This window comes from Notolepis coatsorum, assembly GCF_963971535.1.
Source record: "Notolepis coatsorum genome assembly, chromosome: 14".
NCBI lineage: Eukaryota > Metazoa > Chordata > Actinopteri > Aulopiformes > Paralepididae > Notolepis > Notolepis coatsorum.
The window spans coordinates 33000885-33022421 of record NC_140178.1 but is presented as its reverse complement, the minus strand read 5'-3'; the positions used below and the strand labels follow the sequence as shown (position 1 = coordinate 33022421).

The 21537-nt window shown below is 41.5% G+C and overlaps 2 protein-coding genes across 4 annotated transcripts in view; one reads left to right on the top strand and one right to left on the bottom strand.

The window, feature by feature from the left end:
- Positions 1 to 272: 272 nt before the first annotated feature.
- LOC311240093 (migration and invasion enhancer 1-like) lies at positions 273 to 16181 on the bottom strand. Its single transcript, XM_084328620.1, has 4 exons — positions 16040 to 16181; positions 15389 to 15486; positions 5152 to 5228; positions 273 to 1427 (listed from the first exon to the last, which is right to left on the bottom strand). The coding sequence occupies exons 1-4, from the start codon at positions 16066 to 16068 to the stop codon at positions 1344 to 1346; spliced, it is 288 nt and encodes a 95-aa protein (XP_084184746.1). The 5' UTR covers positions 16069 to 16181; the 3' UTR covers positions 273 to 1343.
- A 620-nt stretch (positions 16182 to 16801) lies between these two features.
- Positions 16802 to 21537, top strand: part of LOC311240037 (uncharacterized protein) — a 59095-nt gene continuing 54359 nt past the window's right edge. For all 3 annotated transcript variants that reach the window (XM_084328537.1, XM_084328536.1, XM_084328535.1), the window contains exon 1: positions 16802 to 17061. The gene's annotated coding sequence lies outside the window, so the exon portion shown is untranslated. The remainder of the gene's footprint in view (positions 17062 to 21537) is intronic.

The window sequence follows — 21537 nt, the reverse complement described above, 5'->3', positions numbered from 1 at the left end:
TGGGGGGGAAACCCTGCATATATCGGTATTGGTTGATATCGGTATCGGAAATTAAGAGTTGGACAATATCGGTATATCGAAAAAAAAAACAATATCGAGCATCCCTAGTTCAAATGCAGGGTATATGTAAAAATGTACCCCATTGAACCAGGAAACTGTATATGCAGGCTATATAATGCATTATTAGCAGGCGTTTTAAGTCTAAATGGGTCAAGATGATAGAGACATTCTATAATGAAAATTAAGAGCTAAAAAACAGACAAACAACGGTATTCCTTAAATAACCATTACCTTTATTCAAAGAGTACATATTTGACTAATTTTGTAAACAATGCCATATTCAATAATCAAAGATGATAGTGTGCGTAAAAAGAGTAGACAGCAAACTAGTGCGAGCTGACAGACCAGTGGGTGGTGGTCTTCAGGAACACTACTAATGAGTAGTCTACACCTGGTCAGTTTGACTGCCAATCAGAAAAGGCCCCCGTAACAGAATAACAGATCGACAGTTTGGACAGAGATGAAACTAAAACGAACGCATGCAATTATAGACATGTAAGCATTAGACACTTATTTGTTAACTTCAATTTACTTGCAGTTTGGCTATTGCAACTTCAATGACATTTTAAACGAGGAAGATTGTTGTGTGACCCAAAACATTCGATGGCAGCACCGTTCAAAACCCAAACACAATAAAGACCGCTGATGGAAAAACGCTTTAGCTTGCAGTCGGCACAGAATCTTAGAGAGTCAAACACCAAGGCATGGGTTTCCCTTTTAAGATCTTAAATGATGTGTGCAGTCTGCAGGGTTATATAAATCGTTTGCATTTATTTGAGATGGATACTTTATAGCTATGAGGAAAGGAATAAAATAAACAAAGTAAAGAATCAGGCAGTTACCGTCCACCAGACAACGAGGCTTATGGAATATAAACAGGGGTTCCCTCCAACCATCCTGCTGTATAGCATCTTCAAGGTCTTCTACCCGTTTACGCTCCTATAGTAACTGGAGGCTCCGAGACCGGGTTCATCACACCATAACCTTTTCACTTTTTAGGCTACAGTAATCATTAACGTCCCGGAGCACCATACTGGAGCAGAGAGGGGAGACGGAAGGCACAACAGAAGCCCAATGATGGATCTCAAGACTAGCGAGTGGTCTCAGTGCATCTCTGTTGATGTGTTCATAAAAACAGAGTTATGGTCTTTTTATGCCCCATTAGGTACAGGGGCGGGTCAAGACGGAGGTGGTATTGGCGGCGACAGTTCACCGATAGCACTGGCCGTTGTTGCTGCTGCTGGTCGGGGCAGGCAGGTTAGGCAGTTAGTGGGGAGGGAGAGCTACATGATGACACACGGTGCGCGGCTTTTGGTGATCTTCCCCACAGGTTTGCCATCCTGGACTTTCTGAACTGCGTCCATGATCTGCAGCGGACAAGTGATAATTGGGAGAGTTAGGTATTGTCCATTTTATAAGGCTTCATGCAAGTTACTGAGGAGACAGATGATTAGGTTAGATTCAAATATATTGTCATTATACAGCACAAGTAAGTACAGTACAACGAAAAGAGGTTTGGCATCCAACCAGAGTGCAAATGTATCAGTCAAGTGGCAATAGTAATATACAGGGGATTAAACTGGGTATAACATATATAAACAACTGAGTGTAGTGTTAATCAGATGCATGTACAGCAATACAGGTATGAAGACAATATGGTATCTACTAGGGCTGTCCCCGACTAAGGATTTGGATGGTCGACTAGGATTGGCCAAAATTTGCCGTTAGTCGACTATTGGTCGACTTATAAAAAAAAAAGAAAAAAAAAAAGTATAATATTTTTTAATCTTTTATTTTTTTCCATTTGGGCTGTGGGGGGTGCTTAATGTCTGAAGGAGTCGACTGAAGGCTTCTTGTCCTCTGCAAAAGCATGCAATTGGTCCACTGATAGATACATCTTGATATTTGTCTAGTCTAGTGTGTTCATTAGATGGGTGAAATCCTCTTTCAGTGCCTCTGTGCCTGTTTTCATAGGCAGTTAGCCTCTGGTATGCGTGCCATTAGCGTTAGCCACGCTTCTAGGCCTATTTTCTTTTGGAAAGAATGATTAAAAAAAAAAAAAAAAAAAAAAAAAATTATATTCGACTAAGGTTGGCCAGTTGACTACGGCCCCTTTCGACCGATTAGTAGACTAATCGATTAATAGGGGTCAGCCCTAGTATCTACAGATGTGTAAAAAGGATTATATGCATATAGCAGGTATGTACAGACCGATGTGGATATATATATACACAGTAAGAAAAAATATATACATTAGAGGTGGGCATAGATATTTTTTTTTAATCTAGATTCATCTATATGCAATCCTGGAGTTAATCTAGATTAAAATGGCTGATTTGAAGTCTGCCGAAGGCATTCAAAATATGTGTATTCTACCCAAATAATGACCAGAAGTAAGTCCTTACTTTTTCTTTCCTCCTTACGTTTCTCAGGCCAGGTGGCCCATTACACCATGAGCCCATCTCCCGTTTCCAAAATGCATTACAGACCGTTTGAAAAAGCTGTTTTGCTACGATAATTGGTAATGAAATATCAAAATAATGTTCAATAAGATGTACTTGTGTTTAATAAATTGTTTTACAATTTAAATCCTCTAATATTGGACGGGTCTTGTATTTACCTCAGCTGCAAAGAGCACCAGGGCCCTCATTTACCAACAATTCTTAGAAAGTGTTCTATTTTCGTTCTTAAGCACAGAATTTAGAATGTGTGTACGTACAGAAAAATCGGGATTTATCACATGTGCGTACACGGGTCGTACGCACACTCCGTGTTGATAAATACCATTTGTTCTTACCGTCAATGCTCGTGCATGATTATCCCAGGGATTAAAGCTAAAAAATATCTCCTGACTGAACTTTTTTTTCAGGCCAAGTCATATTCTTATTTGAACCTCTACTGTATTTTATATATATTTTTAATAGCGTTACCGTTTTAAGGGAGCCTACTTGTAGAGCTACTGTCCTGACTGTGACTATAGACCCTACTGTTGTGGTTGTTGTGCCAGACAGGGAGGCTGTGTGCTGGAGAGCGTGAATGCAAGTCTTGTGGCTAGCTTCTGATTGATGGCGAGCTAGCACCCTTTTCCCATTACTTTGAACCATGAACTAAAAGGCTTGTTATCATACAAACAAGGGACTAAACACGTTTAACAATTATGCCACAACAATGTGGAACGCCATACCCACAGGCGTAAAAAAATTTGAATCCTCAGTGTTTCCCACAAGATTTAGTGAGACTGTGGTGGTGGGTGAACCTCGGCCCCTTTAGGGGGGTCTGGGGGCATGCCCCCCCCCCCGTAATTTGTTTTGTTTTTGTTTTAAAGTTAAATGCATCAATCCGGTGCACTTTGAGAGCAAAATTAAGAGGCTAGATCTATGATGAGCATACATATGAGCCATCAAAGAAATTAAGCAAAAGTGGTTACCTGTGTTGAACTAGTTTATTTTTTAGAAAATGAAAAAATAGACTGGATTACTATTACGACTACTACCAATACTACTGATACTTTATATTAAAAAAAAAAAAGTGTAAAATAAATTTTTATTTTATAAATATAAATCAAAATATTATATAAATATAATCAAATTGACGGAAATCCGTCTCAAGACAGAATGCTTTAATGCCTGTTATCCATATATGGTAATGAAACACCCCCATGGGATGTGAAATAATGGACTAAGCCGTGCGAACTCTGAGAAACTTCACAAGCGAGATTGTTCACGGAGGTCTAAGCAACTAATTTAACGCGCTGTCGAACCAAGAAGACAACGCGCGTTATGGGATAAATACGCGACAGGCTGGCGGACTTGTACACGGTGATGTCAGATATCAACGACTGGCTAAGACCATTGCTGCAATTCTGCCTGGACAGCTCAAAATACTAATAAAGACCGTTAACCACTGTTTGGCGTTGGTGTGTCATTATAACCACTGGAATATGAATGCCTTTATTCGTTTCGTTCGATTGGCTACCGGGTATAATATGATTTGTAGAGGCATACAATCTATTTTGTTGTCGGTATTAGGTAGCCTATATAAATTAGATATAATAGCAGCCATAGCCTACATTATGCAACAGTAACTTGCGCATATATAATAACACATGGCACAGCCCTGCAAAGCCTGCATACAGTAAACTAACTTGATCGTTAATCTAGCTGTTGTATCTTTACGCTTATGAAAACATTAAATAATATGTATAGGCTATAGGCCGTCGTTTGCCTTAATAGCCTATATTCTCAAATGGCATTTAATGGCTATCCGCTGTGGGCTATCTCCTCGCTGACGGACCAGTATACCTTATATCATATCATATTCCTATATGTCTCCAAGGAATCGTGGGGCTCTGGGGAATAAAGGTTGGGAACCCCTGCTATAGCCCATATCCTTTATAATGTTATAGGCTATTTTATTTACAGTTTACTCTATCAGCCTACCCAGCATGTAATACATTCTTTGTTAGAACTCACTCGTTATTATTTTGCGCATAGATTGCAGAAATACGGGAATGTTTTGATTATATTTAAAAGGCTTTGACATTGTAAAACGAGCTTTACAGAGCTTCGAAATTCCACTTATTTCGTTTAACAAGGCAAAGCCTTTTAAATATAATCAAAACGCCCCCGTATTTCTGCAATCTATGCGCAAAATAATAACGAGTGAGTGATTACGCGGAGCGCAGTCAGTACACCCTGTAGTATTCTGATAACGCTATATATAAACCATGCTGCATTCATTCGGAAAGAAAGACCTATTCCAAATGCTATTTATAGGGTTTTGACAATAATTACACTACTGTCGCTATTTTACAATTAACTATAATGAATTACGGGGGGTCATACCGAACACGTCAGTCAAACTAATGCACGAAAGCTTATTTCCGCGTCTGCAGTCTCCATATTCTACCGCAGGGTGCCAGGTCCGAGCTGTGCATAAAAACTAATTTAATCAGATTAATCACTTTGTTCAAATTGAGGATTTTGTTTGAGGATATACATTTTTTTTTAAATTAAGGTTCGAACGTTCGTTCGAAAAACCCTGACGAAGTTCGAATCCCAAAAACAGGCTTCGGGGGGGTAATATACTCACATCATCCTCATATGGGAAGCCCCCCGTTTCAAACTTGGAGAAGATCAGCTGCCCATTGATTTCAATCTCAAAGCTGCCTGTAGATAGAGAGAGAGCATGTTAACGTCACCATCGATTATAACTGGAATGAGCACACAGACTGGCATGACCAAGCTATACTGTGAGAAAATATCATAAGCAAAAAAAAAAGGGGGGGATCACCAAACAATGTAAAGACTTGAGAAACACATAGTTGACTTTGTCATTACAATACCTTGGTTGCACCGATGTTACAATATCCACTAAATCATTTGTAATGGGCAACGTTTCTAGACGTTTTCAGGAGACTTCCGGGGGAACGGCATGGGTCAGAGTGCATTTCCTGCAAGAGGAAATACACTCTGGCCAATTCAGAATCACTATGTTGTCAAGTTAGAAAAGCACTAGAATCTAGGACTGCTCTATTATGGAGAAAAACATAATCACGATGACCCGAGTCCCGAGGACATTATGACGACGACCAAAGGCTTCCTTTCCGTCATCTTCTACAAGTTACCAAAGACTCTTTAAAATAATTGGAAATGCACCGTGGCTCCCTCCTCCCTTTCAACACGAGCTGAAACTACCGTTTGGGTTTGAGGGGAGGAGAGGGGCGGAGTGCACCGCTGTGAAGGAAGGGTGAGCTGCATTTACAACGCAAGACAAAATGAGAGCAACACGACACGAACCATAATCATCGTTATATCTTGTATTCATGATGGTGGGAAGCCAAAATCGCAATTGCCCTACTATAATCCCAGCACTGTTTGCAGATGAGCTGCCATGCCAGAATTAGGGGTTCCTATGGGTTCCCCTCATTGAAGTTACTAGGGCACTTCATTTTGGCATGGCAGGTCACCTGCAAATGCAATCACATGCCAGATTATGTAGCTCCATTTGAGGAAAAGCCATATGCAAACAGTGATGGGATTATAAACATCGCCCTTTACAAATGACAAGAGTGAACATTGTGACATTGGCATGACAGAGCCCTTCCGTGGCTTTGGGGATAGTGTTTTGATATTAGGACGGACAGAAGGGCTGGGCGATTCTTGCTAAAATGTGAAGATTTTTCTCTCTAAGAATTGAGATCACGATTCTCTCACATGATTCTTATTTTTTCAATAAAATCATTTATTGCACTCTCTTAAACAGACAACATAACATAATCAAAGTACTTTACTTAATCTTAAACATATATGAAAGTGCTTGACTCAACTCAAGTCAGAATCGTCATCATTTAAAAAAGTTAAGTAAAAAGTTAAAAAAGAAAGTCATAATTTAGAAATGAGATTGCAGAGGTCTATGAATCGAGATCACGATTTTTTTTCCGATTAATTGCCCAGCCCGGACACTATACCAAAACCACTGTCATCGATTTGGCTCCTGTGGTACATTAAGGTCGCTTTCACATATAGTTTTGGTGGACTCTGTGCGGTTCTGGGGGTGAAGTTGCAACATTGTTGCATTCTTCATTTGGTTCGCCTGCATTCACACAGATATCTGTCAGGCGGACCGAGACCTTCTGAACAATGTCACGCGGTCGAAAAGGGCGCTTGTCTATTGGACAGTGGAAATGTGTGTGTGGCTGCGATCCCGTGTGTGCGCGCGCGCGTGTGTGTCTGTGTGTAGACTGCGGAGCCCTCCAGATCAGCGGAGCCGAGTTTTGACATGGCATTGATCCATTGTTCTATTGAAGCACATTACCACCATCCTCTCGCTAAACAACTTGTAGACCACGGTGTTTTTATGAGTGCCCACAAGTAGCTGTTTTATTAATAATATAATAAGCCGCGCTCGGTAATAATAATAAGCCGCGTTTTTTCTTCCTTCTTCCCAAGATGCACAGATATATAGATAGATAGAGATTAGATGCAGTGTGCTTGTTTTGCAGTGAGTGCTGCGAGCAGTGGTAATAATAATCACTTCCTATATTTGGTTCGCGTTTGGTTCGATGAAGCCGAACCGAGACCTACGTTTTCAGGCGGACTAGAGTTTGCCTGCTTGGTCCGCGGACCGAGTTCGACGCGCATTCACACAGACCCGAAAAACCGGACTATCGAATTCTGGTCCGAAAGTCCGGACCAAACAGCCCCTGTGTGAAAGCGACCTTAGTGTAGTTTGTTGTGGCACCCATAGGGGTTGCTCTGTGGTTGCTCTTGCTCTGTGGTGTAATAGCCTATTTCATGTCTCTTCTCTTCACTTGTGTGGCACAAGCAGTTTATCCTCTCTCAAAAGTGAGAACCCATCTTAAGACATGGTCTCATATCTTTAAACAGTCACAATGTTAAATGTACCAGCTGTGTTTCCTGTCTTCCCACAGAGTTTGGGATAAATAAGTGACATTATAAGTTTTCCTGTTTGCGTGCGTTTTCTAATTATAACATTTCTTGTAATGTCCGTTCCAAAGAAGTATACTCCCTTAAAAATATTCAAAGGTGAGGGTCACCCTTATCTATTAACTTGCACATATGTCATAGGGTATAAAGACTATTGTATTAATTCGGCAGCATTTCCCTGAACAGACTGCCACTGTTGTACTCTGCAACTTGTGATTTTCTCATCACTGATCTTATAATAAACTTCTACTTTGACTCTGATCAACCATCAGCCTCAGCTGGTCTTTGTTTAAATTTTGCTCCATGGGCCGGCGGTACCAACAGGTCGCAAAGTACCTTGCGGAACGAATCTACGAATTCCAATCTGGCTTCAGAACATCCCATTCCACTGACGCATGTCTTCTCTATTTGAACGACCACATGAAACAAGAGGTGACGCGGGCAAATACTGCGGCATGGTCAGGCTTGTCCTTAACTCAATGAAAACTAAATTTATGATATTCTCAAGAGCTAGAAATGTGGACTTTACTAAACTTCTCATATCTACTGTTGATGACTCTTCTATAGAGAGTTACCGATTACAAATATCTTGGGCTATGGCTCGATGAGAAGCTCTCATTCAAAACTCATATCGACAGCCTCGCCTCCAAGCTTCGGCAGAAGCTTTCTATTCCGAAACCGGTCTAGCTTCCCTTTGCTCAGTAGGAAGAGTTGTAGAGGCGGTATTCTTGTCAGTATTGGACTATGGTGATGTTATCTATAGGCATGCAGCTGCATCTACGTTGAAGCAATTGGACTCTGTATATCATTCCGCTCTTAGATTAGTTATGATACTCACCACTGCATTCTTTATGAAAAGGTGGGCTGGCCCTCTCTCAGAGGCGCAGTTACCACTGGTACTTGTTAGTCTTCAAAGCCATTAGTGGTAAACACCATCCTTATATATCATGAATGAATGAATGAATGAAAACTTTATTTAACAGATTGCAGAATGGGTACAATACAGTACGGCTCAATACATACAATTGTTAAGGGGATGCAGACCTGAGAAAGACGTTTGTCTTGTTTCCATCAGGGTCCCCCATTTTCAATTCATATAGACATATATGACATACATGACATACAGATAGTCAGTACTGCTACATCTATACATTTATGACATACCAGATTTGCAAATACAGTACTGTTTGTGATACAGAAGGAGTCAAGAAAAGGGAGTATATACATTTGACGTAGAAACTGTACATTGGAGGAGGTTGGGTGGGGGGGGTTGGGTACATTGGGATATTGACAACCATACTGGGTAATTTACATTGGAGGTGGTTGGGGGGGGGGCGGGGGGCACACTGTATAAACAAGTAACACTGTACATTGAGGGGGGGGGGGGAGGAGACACTGTACAAACAAACACAATTGTACATTGAACTATTGACAAAACCATACTAGGTAAATGACTGTACATTGGAGGGGGTTGGGTTAGGATATTTACAGGGGCCAGTGTTGAATTGCAGTCTCCCGTAGGTGTCCCTTGAGAGAGGGACTCCAATCCTTGCTGGATTGGAGTCTTGGTGCTTATCAGACCAGATCCTACAGCTGGCTTACTCTTAGGGTTCCACAAGCGCGTTCGGATCTGAGCAAGACAGCATTTTTTATTGATGCCCCCAAGACATGGAACGCTCTTCAACAAACCCTAAAGTTAGAGGTCCTCCCATCTGCTTTTAAACAAATTGCAATTGTTTTTAGTTTCTTCTATTCTTTTTATATTTTCTGTGTGTAAACTTGTCGTCATTGTAAATGAGGGAAAACTCAATGTCCTTCGAGTTAAAATAAAGGTTTGAATGAATTAATGCTGGACCTCCAAAAGGCTTTCGACACTGTCAATCACCTCATTCTAATTGAAAAACGAATCGGCTCCTAATCAGGTGCCAGCTCCGTCGTTCACTTTAACACATTGGGTGCCGTTAACGTAGAACTACGTTTCTGTCGCCCAACCGTTGAGTGCCGGCTACGTCACAGAAACGTAGATCTACGTTTTTCTCACAGCATTTCTTTTAATCGCTATTGCCATTCATAATTCAGCAAGGCACCTTGTGCATACTGTTCCGAGTGTGTCTGAGCTGGCAGAAGGTCTTATAACGCCCTCTAACGTCTTCGGCCATTATTGCATCCCGTTAGAAACGGGTTAGTTTCTTTTCTCTACCGAGCTGCGGCGGGTCCTAAACACTCGGCAAAACATGCGCTTGTAGGGATGGTTTGGACTACTGACCCCGCCCGCCCGTTTAAGTGCAATGCCCAACAACGTCGGAGACAGGATCGCTGTGGATAACTGGAATGGCGATCAGAAATTAGATTCTTTTTTTTGCATTACATCAGATACCAGGTAAGGACACTATTATATGAAAGCTTGCGTTGATCTGATATTTATTTCTACCGCGATTGAAGCCATCTGTTTTATGTGTGTGGCTGTTTTCCGTTGGGTTGCAGGAGGGGTGAGCGCACCACTCTCTGGAGGGCCTTCCTGTACTGTGCAGTGCTGTTTCCAAACCAGGCAGTGATGTTTCCAGTCAGAATGCTCTCTACAGCCCCGGAATAGAAGGAGTGTAGTATCTTCCCAGATACTCTGAACTTCCTTAACTGTCTCAGGTGATAGAGGCGCTGTTTCGCCTTTTTCACCACAGAATCTATGTGTGTTGACCATGTCAGGTCCTCTGTGATGTGGACTCTCAGGTACTTGAAACTGCTCACCCTGTCCACAATAGCCCCATTTATCTGCAGTGACGTGTGTGTCCCCTGCTGTATTCTCCTAAAATCCATGATCAGCTCTTTGGTTTTACCAATGTTCAGGAGTAGGCTGTTATCCCGGCACCAGCGTGCCAGTTCATCAACCTCCTCCCGATAGGCCTTCTCGTCATTGTTAGAGATCAGCCCCACCACCACCGTGTCGTCCGCAAACTTCACTATGGAGTTAGAGCTGAACCTGGCCACAGTCATGTGTGTACAGTGAATACAGCAGGGGGCTCAGAACGCAGTAGATTGAAATAAAGGTGTTCTATTTCAATCATCATGATTCAATTGGATCTTTGTTTCCATATGAAGTATCATAAAATGTATCATATGAAATGTATAATTTATTAAATGTATCATACATATATTAACATTATAGACCAGAACATTACCTCAAGTGACGTTACTTTGCAGTAACATTGAATTTGTCAACATGCTTCTCACCACTGATAATGGGCTTTGGACTGAAGACTTCATTATGTCAATGTTTAATTTTCTTTCATTTAGGACACCGCATACTCCCTGACCATGCATGCTATATTTACACATGTGGTATTGCTGGATTCAGCACAACCACACCTTTCCGAAAAAGCCCTCATATGTGTTTCTATGACAATCCATGGCAGAGCTACTACAAAGTAAATAAGAACATTCTGCATAGATATTAATTTTTTACATTTCCACATATTTTGAGTATGTGTACATAGGTATACATTTCCTGCTACATGCATAAATATATTCACATCCAGGTTTTTCTATTATGTTAAGCAACTGTCTGACTGCTAGCATGTCAAGTTTGAAAGCTCTTGGAGCTTGTATTATTAATCTACATGAGTTTATATTAGGGATGCACCGATATGAAAATTGGCAGCCGATACCGATTGTTCAACTAACACTATCGGCCAATACCGATATTTGTATATTTGTATAATAAGTATTTGTAAAAAAAATATTTTTTTTTAAATATTTTTTTAATTTTTTTTAATGAAACTACTGTATATTTGTATGTGTATGTTTGTATTTGTAGGCCTCTTTACTTACTTAAAAAAAGGAAACATCAAGAAATATGTTTATGGTATCACTATCTCTCTCCCAGTATCGTCTTGCGGCCTGCAGAGGGATACTATTTTCTCAACCAGAGCTTTCAACCAATGCAATGGAACCATTCTTGCGGCCTGCAGCGGGATACTATTCTCTCAACCAGAGCTTTCAACCAATGCAATGGAACCATTTTGATTGACAGTCGATTCGGCCAATTACGCCACACCGCTAGCACCCACCTCCTGCTGTCCTTACCACCAATCGGCAAGCGTTTATAAATTGTTCTACTTCCGGGCATGCCGCCATTGTTCTGTTTGCGAGAGCAGAACACACTTAACGTAGCTACGTTAGCTGCCCGGCCCGCCGACCGGCGCTCCACGCATGACCAAATGAGACATAATGATTTTACTGCAACAAATGTTATAATAAAACAAAGCCTTTCTATACATTTGTCTGGTTGAAAACTTTATTAACAGATTGCAGAATGTGTAGTTGGGTACGGAATGAGCAACGGAATGGAACCGAGCTATGAACGGACTAACGGAGTAATGCCTTGTTTACTGCTATCTTCGGGTAAATAATATGCTTGTTATTGAACGTGTAACACTTCATTTTAACAGCAGATACTTTCTTAAATGCCATCTTCCCGAGAGAGGGTGTTGACGGGGAGTTGTGTTATTAATAGCATTGAACAGCTAACCGAAAGCTAGCGTTAACTATTGTTAAAGGTTTAGCCATAACGTTAGCTTGGCTAAAGTTGGGGCTATTCATAATGCAGCAATAATGGCTGCAGACCTGCAAGCAAAGTACAGCAAGTTGACAAAGGAGTATTCCAACGCAAATCACATTTTCACCAGTAACGTTAGTCTTGCATCTCCCGGTAGCTAATGAACGGACTCGGAGTAATGCCTTGCTGCTATGGGTAATAATAATATGCTGATGTTATTGTCCGTGTAACACTAACTATAGAACGCTAATGCCACAAAACGAATGCCTTGTTAATCATAAGTAGTTACTTTGATGCAATAGCTTGTGTGTGTGTGTGGGGGACGGCGGGCGTTGTGCAGGTAGGTCGCGAGTGAACTTTTTTTTTTTGCCTTTTGACGCTACACAAATTGATGGGTATTTATCGGCGACTGCTATCGGCACATTTGAGCTTATCGGCCGATAGGCCGATAGCAGTCAACAAGGCACTTATCGGTCGATACCGATACCCGACTGATATATCGGTGCACCCCTAGTTTATATGTCTCAACTCCCATACGGCCAGGCTATATTTTGGTTTTTTTCCCTTTGGGGGTGTATAACAATATCCATCAATTTAACAAGTTTTGCAGTAAAATATTTGTATACAAGAATCCATTTCATATTATGGGAGACCTTAGAGATTAGGAAAAACATGCTTGTGGTTTGTTCTACCTCCGGTAGGGGTATCTCAAATTTTTTTATTAAAAAAGAAGGTTCGAACGTCCGTTCGAAGAACCCTGACGAAGTTTGAATCCCAAAAACAGGTTTCGGGGACAGCCTTACCAAACATATTATTTACATTATTCAAATGGTCTCAAACATGTTCCGTTGTGATGTCACAGTATGATGTCATAATAGAACATTCTAGAACATTTGTGATGTCACAGTATGATGTCATAATAGGACATTCTAGAACATGATGTCAAAGTATGATGTCATAATCAAACATTCTAGAACATTTGTGTTCTATATATATATATTCAACAATTCTCTCAAGGTCTCAATGTGCATCTTGAGACAGGATAGATAGACTGGCTATCCTACAACACAGACTGAAACCTGCATTTCTCAACCAGGGTGCCTTGCCTACCGTTCTGCTGTGGAAAGGTGAGTGTCCACAACAGCTAGCTAGCTGTTCTACTTGAATACTGAATGTTAATATTGACTCAGACAATACTGAATGTAGGAGCCATTTCATTTGATTTAATAGTTTTTGACTAAATAGCGCCGCCACTGGTCGCCTCGAAAAATGGCACCATGGTCCTCCTATTAATTATGGCCCAGCTGTGTGTAAGCGCACACGCCAGACGAGAAACAGATTTTCAACCGCTCGCTTGCTACACACACACAGCGCAGATTGATGAATGAATGAAAGACTGAAAGAAAGACTTTGTTTAGAATCATTTTGAGTTTATTTGAAACCCTTTTGCTGCGCCTGTTTGTTTTGAAACCCTTTTAGTACAAGTCTGGAGCCTGTTTTGTTTCGTTGTTTTTCCCCGTTATTATTTGAAACTTTTACACAACTCCTTCCATAAAACTCCGAACCCATCAGATGCAACTATCAACAACATCAAACAGTGAGTAACAAAACAGCCCAAGTCAATGTGGTGTGAGCGCGTTAAAGACGTATCCTGGCTTAGATAGGCAAATTGAGCCTACACTGAATGTTAATATCAGACCATATTGAATACTGAATGTTAATTCAGGTTGACAGTTGACATCATTTGACAGTTGACAGGGAGCTGGACAGTTGACCGATCGCATATTTATACTGATTATCGGCCGATAACGATCGGTGGCCGATCGATCGGGGCATCCCTAATTTAAATCAACAAAAAAAAGGCAATGGAAATATCATTTGACATTTTTATTTTTGAGCTCTTCCAGACATTTAAATGAAAAACAATCTATTGTTTTTAATACAAATAGACCTGTTCACTGTTTTTGGTTCGTTTTTCTTTTTTTTCCTCGATATTAATATCCTATTCACTGTCACAGAGCTGTATTTTGGCTGGAAAAGCCGGCCAGATCCTGTTAGTGGGGCTATCCCGAGAATGCACCCTCCTTCCCAGTCCCCACTTCTCTCTGCCTATGGCTCTGGGTTAGCTTGTTAGCTTACACTAACGTAACGTTATCTTCGATCTTTAACGCGACGTGGGCAAAATGGAGTGGCGAGGATTGCAAAGCAGGTTAGATGCATTGGACCCGTTGCGGAATAAAACAGCAGGGACATGTTTTGGGTCACAGAATAGGCACACTAGTCTTGCTCGGCTCTGGGTTAGCTTGTTAGCTTACGCTAACGTAACGTTATCTTCGATCTTTAACGCAACGTGGGCATAATGGAGTGGCGAGGATTGCAAAGCAGGTTAGATGCATTGGACTAGGGCTGGGCGATATGGCCTAAATATGATATCACGATATTTTCTGACCTTTCGGCGATACACGATACACATCACGATGTTTTTCTTTTTTACCCCAAACAATTCATTATGAGGCTTACCAAGACAGTATTTGAGTTTGCAAGCTAACATTAAAGACAAAATAAAATACCCATGCATTTAGCATTTTTATATTATATATTAGATTTAGATTATTAGATTATATATTGCATATATTTAGCAATGAGATATTATATGATTTAGATATGAAATATGATGAATTGAAAATGGGGGACCCTGATGTAAACAAGACTAAAGTATTTCTCTGGTCTGCATCCCCTTAACAATTGTATGTATTGAGCTGTACTGTACCCATTCTGCAATATGTTAATAAAGTTTTAAATCAATCAATCAATAGCATTTTAATGAAACTACTGTATATATGTATGTCTCTAAATGTTTTGAGACAGTAGGACTTACTACTGTGATACCCATTTCAAAGTGTCCACGCATTCAGATGTCATGCTAATAATATGTTCTACAGTAGGACTTACTACTGTGATACCATTTCAATTCAAAGTGTCCACGCAGCGGGGGGCAAAACTAGCATAGGTCAGTGGCCAATCAGAGCGCACAACGAAGCACTGGTTGATAAATTCTACACGAAGGGACATAACAAATAGTTCTCTTAGAAACGGCTTAATTTTATAACTTGCTTTTTTCTGTGGTTTATCTAAATACTAATTTGCTATGACTATGTTTATATCGCTAATCAACATCTCCCCTTTAAACCAGGAATCAGCCAATGGCAACACACTCATTTCTCAAGTCTTTACATTGAGCTTTATGCATTTCGACATGCTAGCGTTGCCAAGTGTACCATCAGAACCATACATACATTTCTGAAAATACGTTACGTAAATTACTTACTTGATCTTCCCACGAAGCCCGTCACCTCCGCATCGGGGAACTCGTCGGTAACAACCCGTGCGAGTTCCCGATAGCGGGGCTCGTACCCTCATGCACCACTAAAGAGATACATGCAATTCAGTGGTAAATTAGGACAACGACGATCCGTGTGAATGCACTGCATGTTATACAAAGTCTAGCTTGCTTACAGTTACAAAAATGAAGCATGCTAACTCTAGTTAGCCTGTTGCAACGAGGTAGCTAGTTAAAGGAAAACTCCAACATTTTGGGAAATTAGCTTATTTGCCATCTACCCTGGAGTTAGACAAGAAGAAGACTGTGCGTGCAGTAGGAGTAGGAAGACGTTGGGAACTAGGCTAATAGGGGAACCTGCTTCCAGTGACTGACGCTAAGCTAGGCTAACGGTGCGCGTCTTCCTACTCGTACTGCATGCACAGAGAAGAAAAAGGTATGTATCTTCTTCTTGTCTAACTCCAGGGTAGATGGCAAATAAGCTAATTTCCCAAAATGTTGGAGTTTTCCTTGTTGTTGTGTGAATGCTACCCAACAAACTAACTAGCTAACGTTAGCCAACGTTACATAAACTGAGACCGTTTTAAAACAACCAACACATATTCAAAAAGCATTATGAAGACATAGTTACTTAGTTACCAGTATTCGACTTTAATTTGCACACCCATTCCGAGAGCGACTTCGCGTTCAACAACAGCACTGCAGTGAAGTCCGTTCCGTCTGTGATGAACTGGGTGGAAAGTGACGACTGCACAGCTGAATAGTATGCAACTGCAGAGCCGCAGAGAGCTCTCAGGTCTGCCGAATTCTACTGCTTCCTCGAAGTTACGTCACCCTATATCCGAACTCCAACAGGTGACATTTTATCATCTACAAATACATTCTGCTGCAAAGCCAATTACATGCAAATATTTACATGCTTATACAGTTCAAAAGGTGCAATGAAAAACATATGTTTAAGATATTGTTAACATAAGATATATCAACAAGACGTTCGTCAGCAAGGTGGCAGAATATTGTTGAGTGAACGATTGTGGGTCATGCGCATGCGTGCGCAAGCGCAGGAGCGCTGGCAGCAGAATTCTGGTGTGCAGTAGAATTTGGCAGAACACATGCGGTCTGAGTACCGGTGTTCTGCGGAATCCTACTCCCTCCTCGAAAACTGCTGCCGTAGCGCGACTCGCTAGACGGGCGCGGACCTGAGAGCGCCGGGCTCTGCGGCTCTGCAGTTGCATACTATTGGCACAGCTGTGGGGTACTTTCAAGTAGTTTATGCTGCGTTCGGTCGGTCCTCGTTAGTTCTAGATGCGTTGATAAACCATACATACAGCCATACGTCACCCAATGCAATTCACACGGCGGACTCACCGGCGCAATCACCACACCCGGGACATTCGAATGTGTCGCTCTCTTTGGACATATTGGGAGACGTTTGTAACGTTGTTAGTATAATAATCTCCTCTTGTCCACGAGATTCACACGGACCATAATTATTATGTGAACGCGAATGGGATAGCAAACACACCAGTAGTAGCACGAAACAGTGACAACTTCGTTGACGTGCGAGGTTAGCATTGGTCTCTCTTATTTGGCCCTTTACGTCTGCACAGGCGCGATACAACGTTTAAACCAACTGTTCACTGGTAAACTCGTGTTTGAAGGTAATTATTATGTCCTTTCTCCTCCCGTACCTTTAAATTCTTTTCATGGGATCATTTAGGTTTCAAGTTTCAAGTTTCTTTAATAGTTGTCATCAAAATGCTTCTTTCTGTTACGCTCCAGAGACTGTGCTAGACAAAAGATAACTAAGTATGAAATAAAATAGTATAGCATGTAAAAATAGCATGTAAAAATAGAAGTAACGTATGTAGACACAGTGTTCAGTGTACAATGTTCAATGCAGAATAGAAGTAACCGAGTTACCATACAATATACTATGCAATATACTAATATACAATATACTATATAGTGCAAAGCAGAAATGGGATGAGGTCATGTAAGTATGTCACGTTGACATACATGCGTGAGGATGGTTTAGATGCTTTTCTAACTAGTCACCCCAGTAATCATAATAATATAAATCATTAGACACAGAATAGGAGTTAAAACAATATGTGTAGAGCACTTGTGTCACTAACAGTAACAGCTACCCATCTAGATGTCGAAATACTTCCCAAAGGTCAGTGAAATTCCACGACCACAATTGATTGATTGATTGAAAACTTTATTAACAGATTGTAGAATGGGTACAATACAGTACGGCTCAATACACACAATTGTTAATGGGATGCAGACCAGAGAAATACTTTCGTTGAAGCTGGATGTAGCCAATTACTTAAACACTTTCTTCACAAACATAGCCACAACACTGGTAAACAAACTACCCTCCCACTCAGGGCAGTATGGGGTAGAACACATAGTAGCATACTACATGAACCTAGGCGTCCACAAAGACGACTTCAAACTGGAAATAGTAACTACAGATGAGGTACTCAAAAAACTGAGCGCCCTCCAACCAAACAAGGCCACTGGCCATGACAACATCCCCTCCAAATTCCTCAGAGACTCAGCAGCAGCCATCACCCCAGTCATCACACACATAATAAACCTCTCCATAAAACAGGGACACGTCCCCAAGGACTTCAAAATTGCGAGAGTAACACCCCTGCACAAAAAGGGCAGCAAATTAGACCCGGGTAACTACCGCCCTGTTTCTATCCTTACATCCATCTCGAAAGTCATGGAAAAAATAGTATACGAACAGATCGAAAAGTACCTCGCGGAAAAAAATCTAATCTACGAATTCCAATCTGGCTTCAGAACATCCCACTCCACTGACACATGCCTTCTCTACTTGAACGACCACATCAAACAAGAGGTGGATGCGGGCAAATACTGCGGCATGGTCATGCTGGACCTACAAAAGGCCTTCGACACTGTCAATCACACCATTCTGATTGACAAGCTAAAAGCAATTGGTTTTGATAGTTTATCAGTGAGCTGGATACAATCCTACCTGGAGGGGAGGGAACAGATGGTGGAAGTAAACGGTACCCTATCCCCCCCCCTCACAGTGAGCTGTGGTGTTCCACAAGGAAGCATACTAGGACCGCTACTATTCCTAATTTATGCAAATGACATGTCGTCAGCTTGTGACTGCAACTTGTTCCTGTTTGCGGACGACTCAGCCCTGCTGGTCTCTGACAAGAACAAGTTACAGGTTGAAAAAGCCCTCAGCTCGGAACTAGGCAAAATCTGCATATGGCTCGCCGACAACAAACTATCATTACACATGGGCAAAACAGAGTCCATTCTCTTCGGTTCAAATAACAAACTCAGCAAGACCGACGGCTTCTCGGTTACAGTGGGTGACAATATTGTCACAAGGAAAGATGAAATTACCTACCTGGGTTCCATCCTAGAGGCTAATCTTTCCTGTGACAAAATGGCATCCAATGTAATAAAAAAAGTCAACCAACGAACGCGATTCTTGTACCGGATCTCCTCTCTGGTAAACAAGAATACCCTGAAGACTCTAGCAGGAGCACTCATTCAAGGGTACTACGACTATGCTTGCACCTCATGGTACCAAAGCACCTCAAAGGCACTAAAAAACAAATTACAAACATCTCAAAACAAGCTAGTCAGACTACTACTTGACCTGACTCCTAGAACCCACCTCACCCCTGCCCACTTTGACAACCTAGGATGGCTTAGAGTAGACGACAGAGTACAGCAACTTGCAATGGGCCTGGTCTACAAGATACACTACGCGACCAAGGTACCCATGTACATGTCAAAATACTTCCCAAAGGTCAGTGAATACCACGATCACAACACCAGAGGGAGCTCCACAAATCATGTAAAACCCAGATTCGGCTCAAACAAGGGACTAAACACGTTTCGCAATTATGCCACATCAATGTGGAACGCCCTGCCTAAAGCTGTAAAGGAATGTGAATCACTACCCACCTTCAAAAACACTCTCAAAAAACACCTACGTGAGACTGCAATTCGAAACTGGCCCCTACAAATGTCCTAACCTAGTTGTACAGTAAATGACCAAGTAAGGCTTTGTCAATATTCCAATGTACAGTGTAAAATGTGTGTGTGTCCCCTACCCAACCCCCCCCCCCCCCCCCCCCACCTCCAATGTACAGCCCTCACCCAACCCCACCCCACCAACCTCCTCCAATGTACAGTTTCTACGCCAAATGTATATACACTCCTTTTCTGGACACTTTTGTATCACAAACAGTACTGTATTTGCAAATCTGATATGTCATAAATGTATAGATGTAGCAGTACTGTCTATCTGTATGTCATGTATGTCATATATGTTATGATGAATTGAAAATGGGGGACCCTGGTGGAAACAAGACGAAAGTCTTTCTCTGGTCTGCATCCCCTTAACAATTGTATGTATTGAGATGTACTGTACTGTACCCATTCTGCAATCTGTTAATAAACTTTTCAATCAATCAATCAATCATACATCAGGGTCCCCCCATTTTCAATTCATAATGGCATTTATGACATACACAACATACAGATATATCATGACATTTCTGACATGACTGTTACATTTGTGAAATACACAATATGCAAATATACAGTACTGTTAAACAGAGATCCTAACAGAAAATATATGCATACAAGTGGGAGGAGACTGTACATGTGGGGTGGGTGGGGGGAGGGGGGTGCAAGGTGCAAGCATAGGGAGGGGGGGGGGGGGGGTTGGACATTTACGGGGGCCAGTTTCTTTGAGAGCGGTTTTGAAGGTCTGTAGGGATTTACATTTTTTTACGGCTGTGGGTAGGGTGTTCCACATTGATGTGGCATAATTGCGAAACGTGTTTAGTCCCTTGTTTGAGCCGAATCTGGGTTGAACATGATTAGTGAAACTTTATTAACATATTACAGAATGGGTACAATACAGTACAGCTCAATACACACAATTGTTATGGGGATGCAGACCAGATAAATACTTTCATCTTGTTTACATCAGGGTCCCCCAATTTCAATTCATAATGACATTTATGACATACACAACATACAGATATACAGATATATATATCATGCCATTTATGACATACATGACTAAAGATATACAGTACTATTACTTTTGTGACATACAAGATATGCAAATATACAGTACTGTTAAACAGATCCTAACAGAAAATATATACATACGAGCGGGAGGAAACTGTACATTAGGAGGGGGTGGGAGGGGGGGTTCGGACATTTACGGGGGCCAGTTTAGAATTGCAGCCTCCAGTAGGTGCTCTTTGAGAGCGGTTTTGAAGGTGGGTAGGGTAGGGATTCAATTTTTTTTTTACAGCGTTCAACATTGATGTGGCATAATTGCGAAACGTGGGCTGTCTTAAATACTTCGAAGCTTCGAAGCTTCGTTCGATGGGCATGGGATTCAAATATGAAAATAAAATTCGATTATTAAAAAAAAAATATATACATTTTTTTTGTGTGCAAAATCAACTCTGCTTCTCTTTGTTAACTACAACAAGCAATGCTGTTTGTTATTTAAAGATGAGGTCGGACTCGGCATTGACAGATTTGTGTTCATTGTGCTGCTTTTATAAGCCTCAAATGACGGCTTACAATATTTCATGAAAGCAAAGTGTTTTGTTTGTCTAAGATTTAAAAATGTTTAAACTTGGGCGGCTACGTGGCGTAGTGGGCAAGGCACTCGCCACAAAATGCTGGAGTTGCTGGGCTTGTCAGTTCGAGCCCAGCGCTCCACATTTGCTTTCAGTTTAGCTGGTCGTCCGTACTAATACACATTGGCCGTATTAGGGGGTGGGAAACTGATGGGTGGGGATCGGGCGTTGTGGACAGCGACTCCTACAGGTCGGTTGGTGCGCCTACACAGTAGAATCAGGAAGTGTCGGGGGCAGCGTGAGCCTCCCACGCGTTACTCCTCGCCACTGAGAGATCGAGCTGCGCAGGTGAAAAAAGATGCGACTGCTGTTACCTCAAGTACCGGAGGGGACTTGTGCTATGTATGACTTAGTCCACATTGCAGCCGGCTTGTGGGAGGCAAGAAACAGCGTCCGTGACAGGGGAGGGTTGAATTGGATGATACGAAATTGGGATGGGAGAAAATATAGAAAATGGGA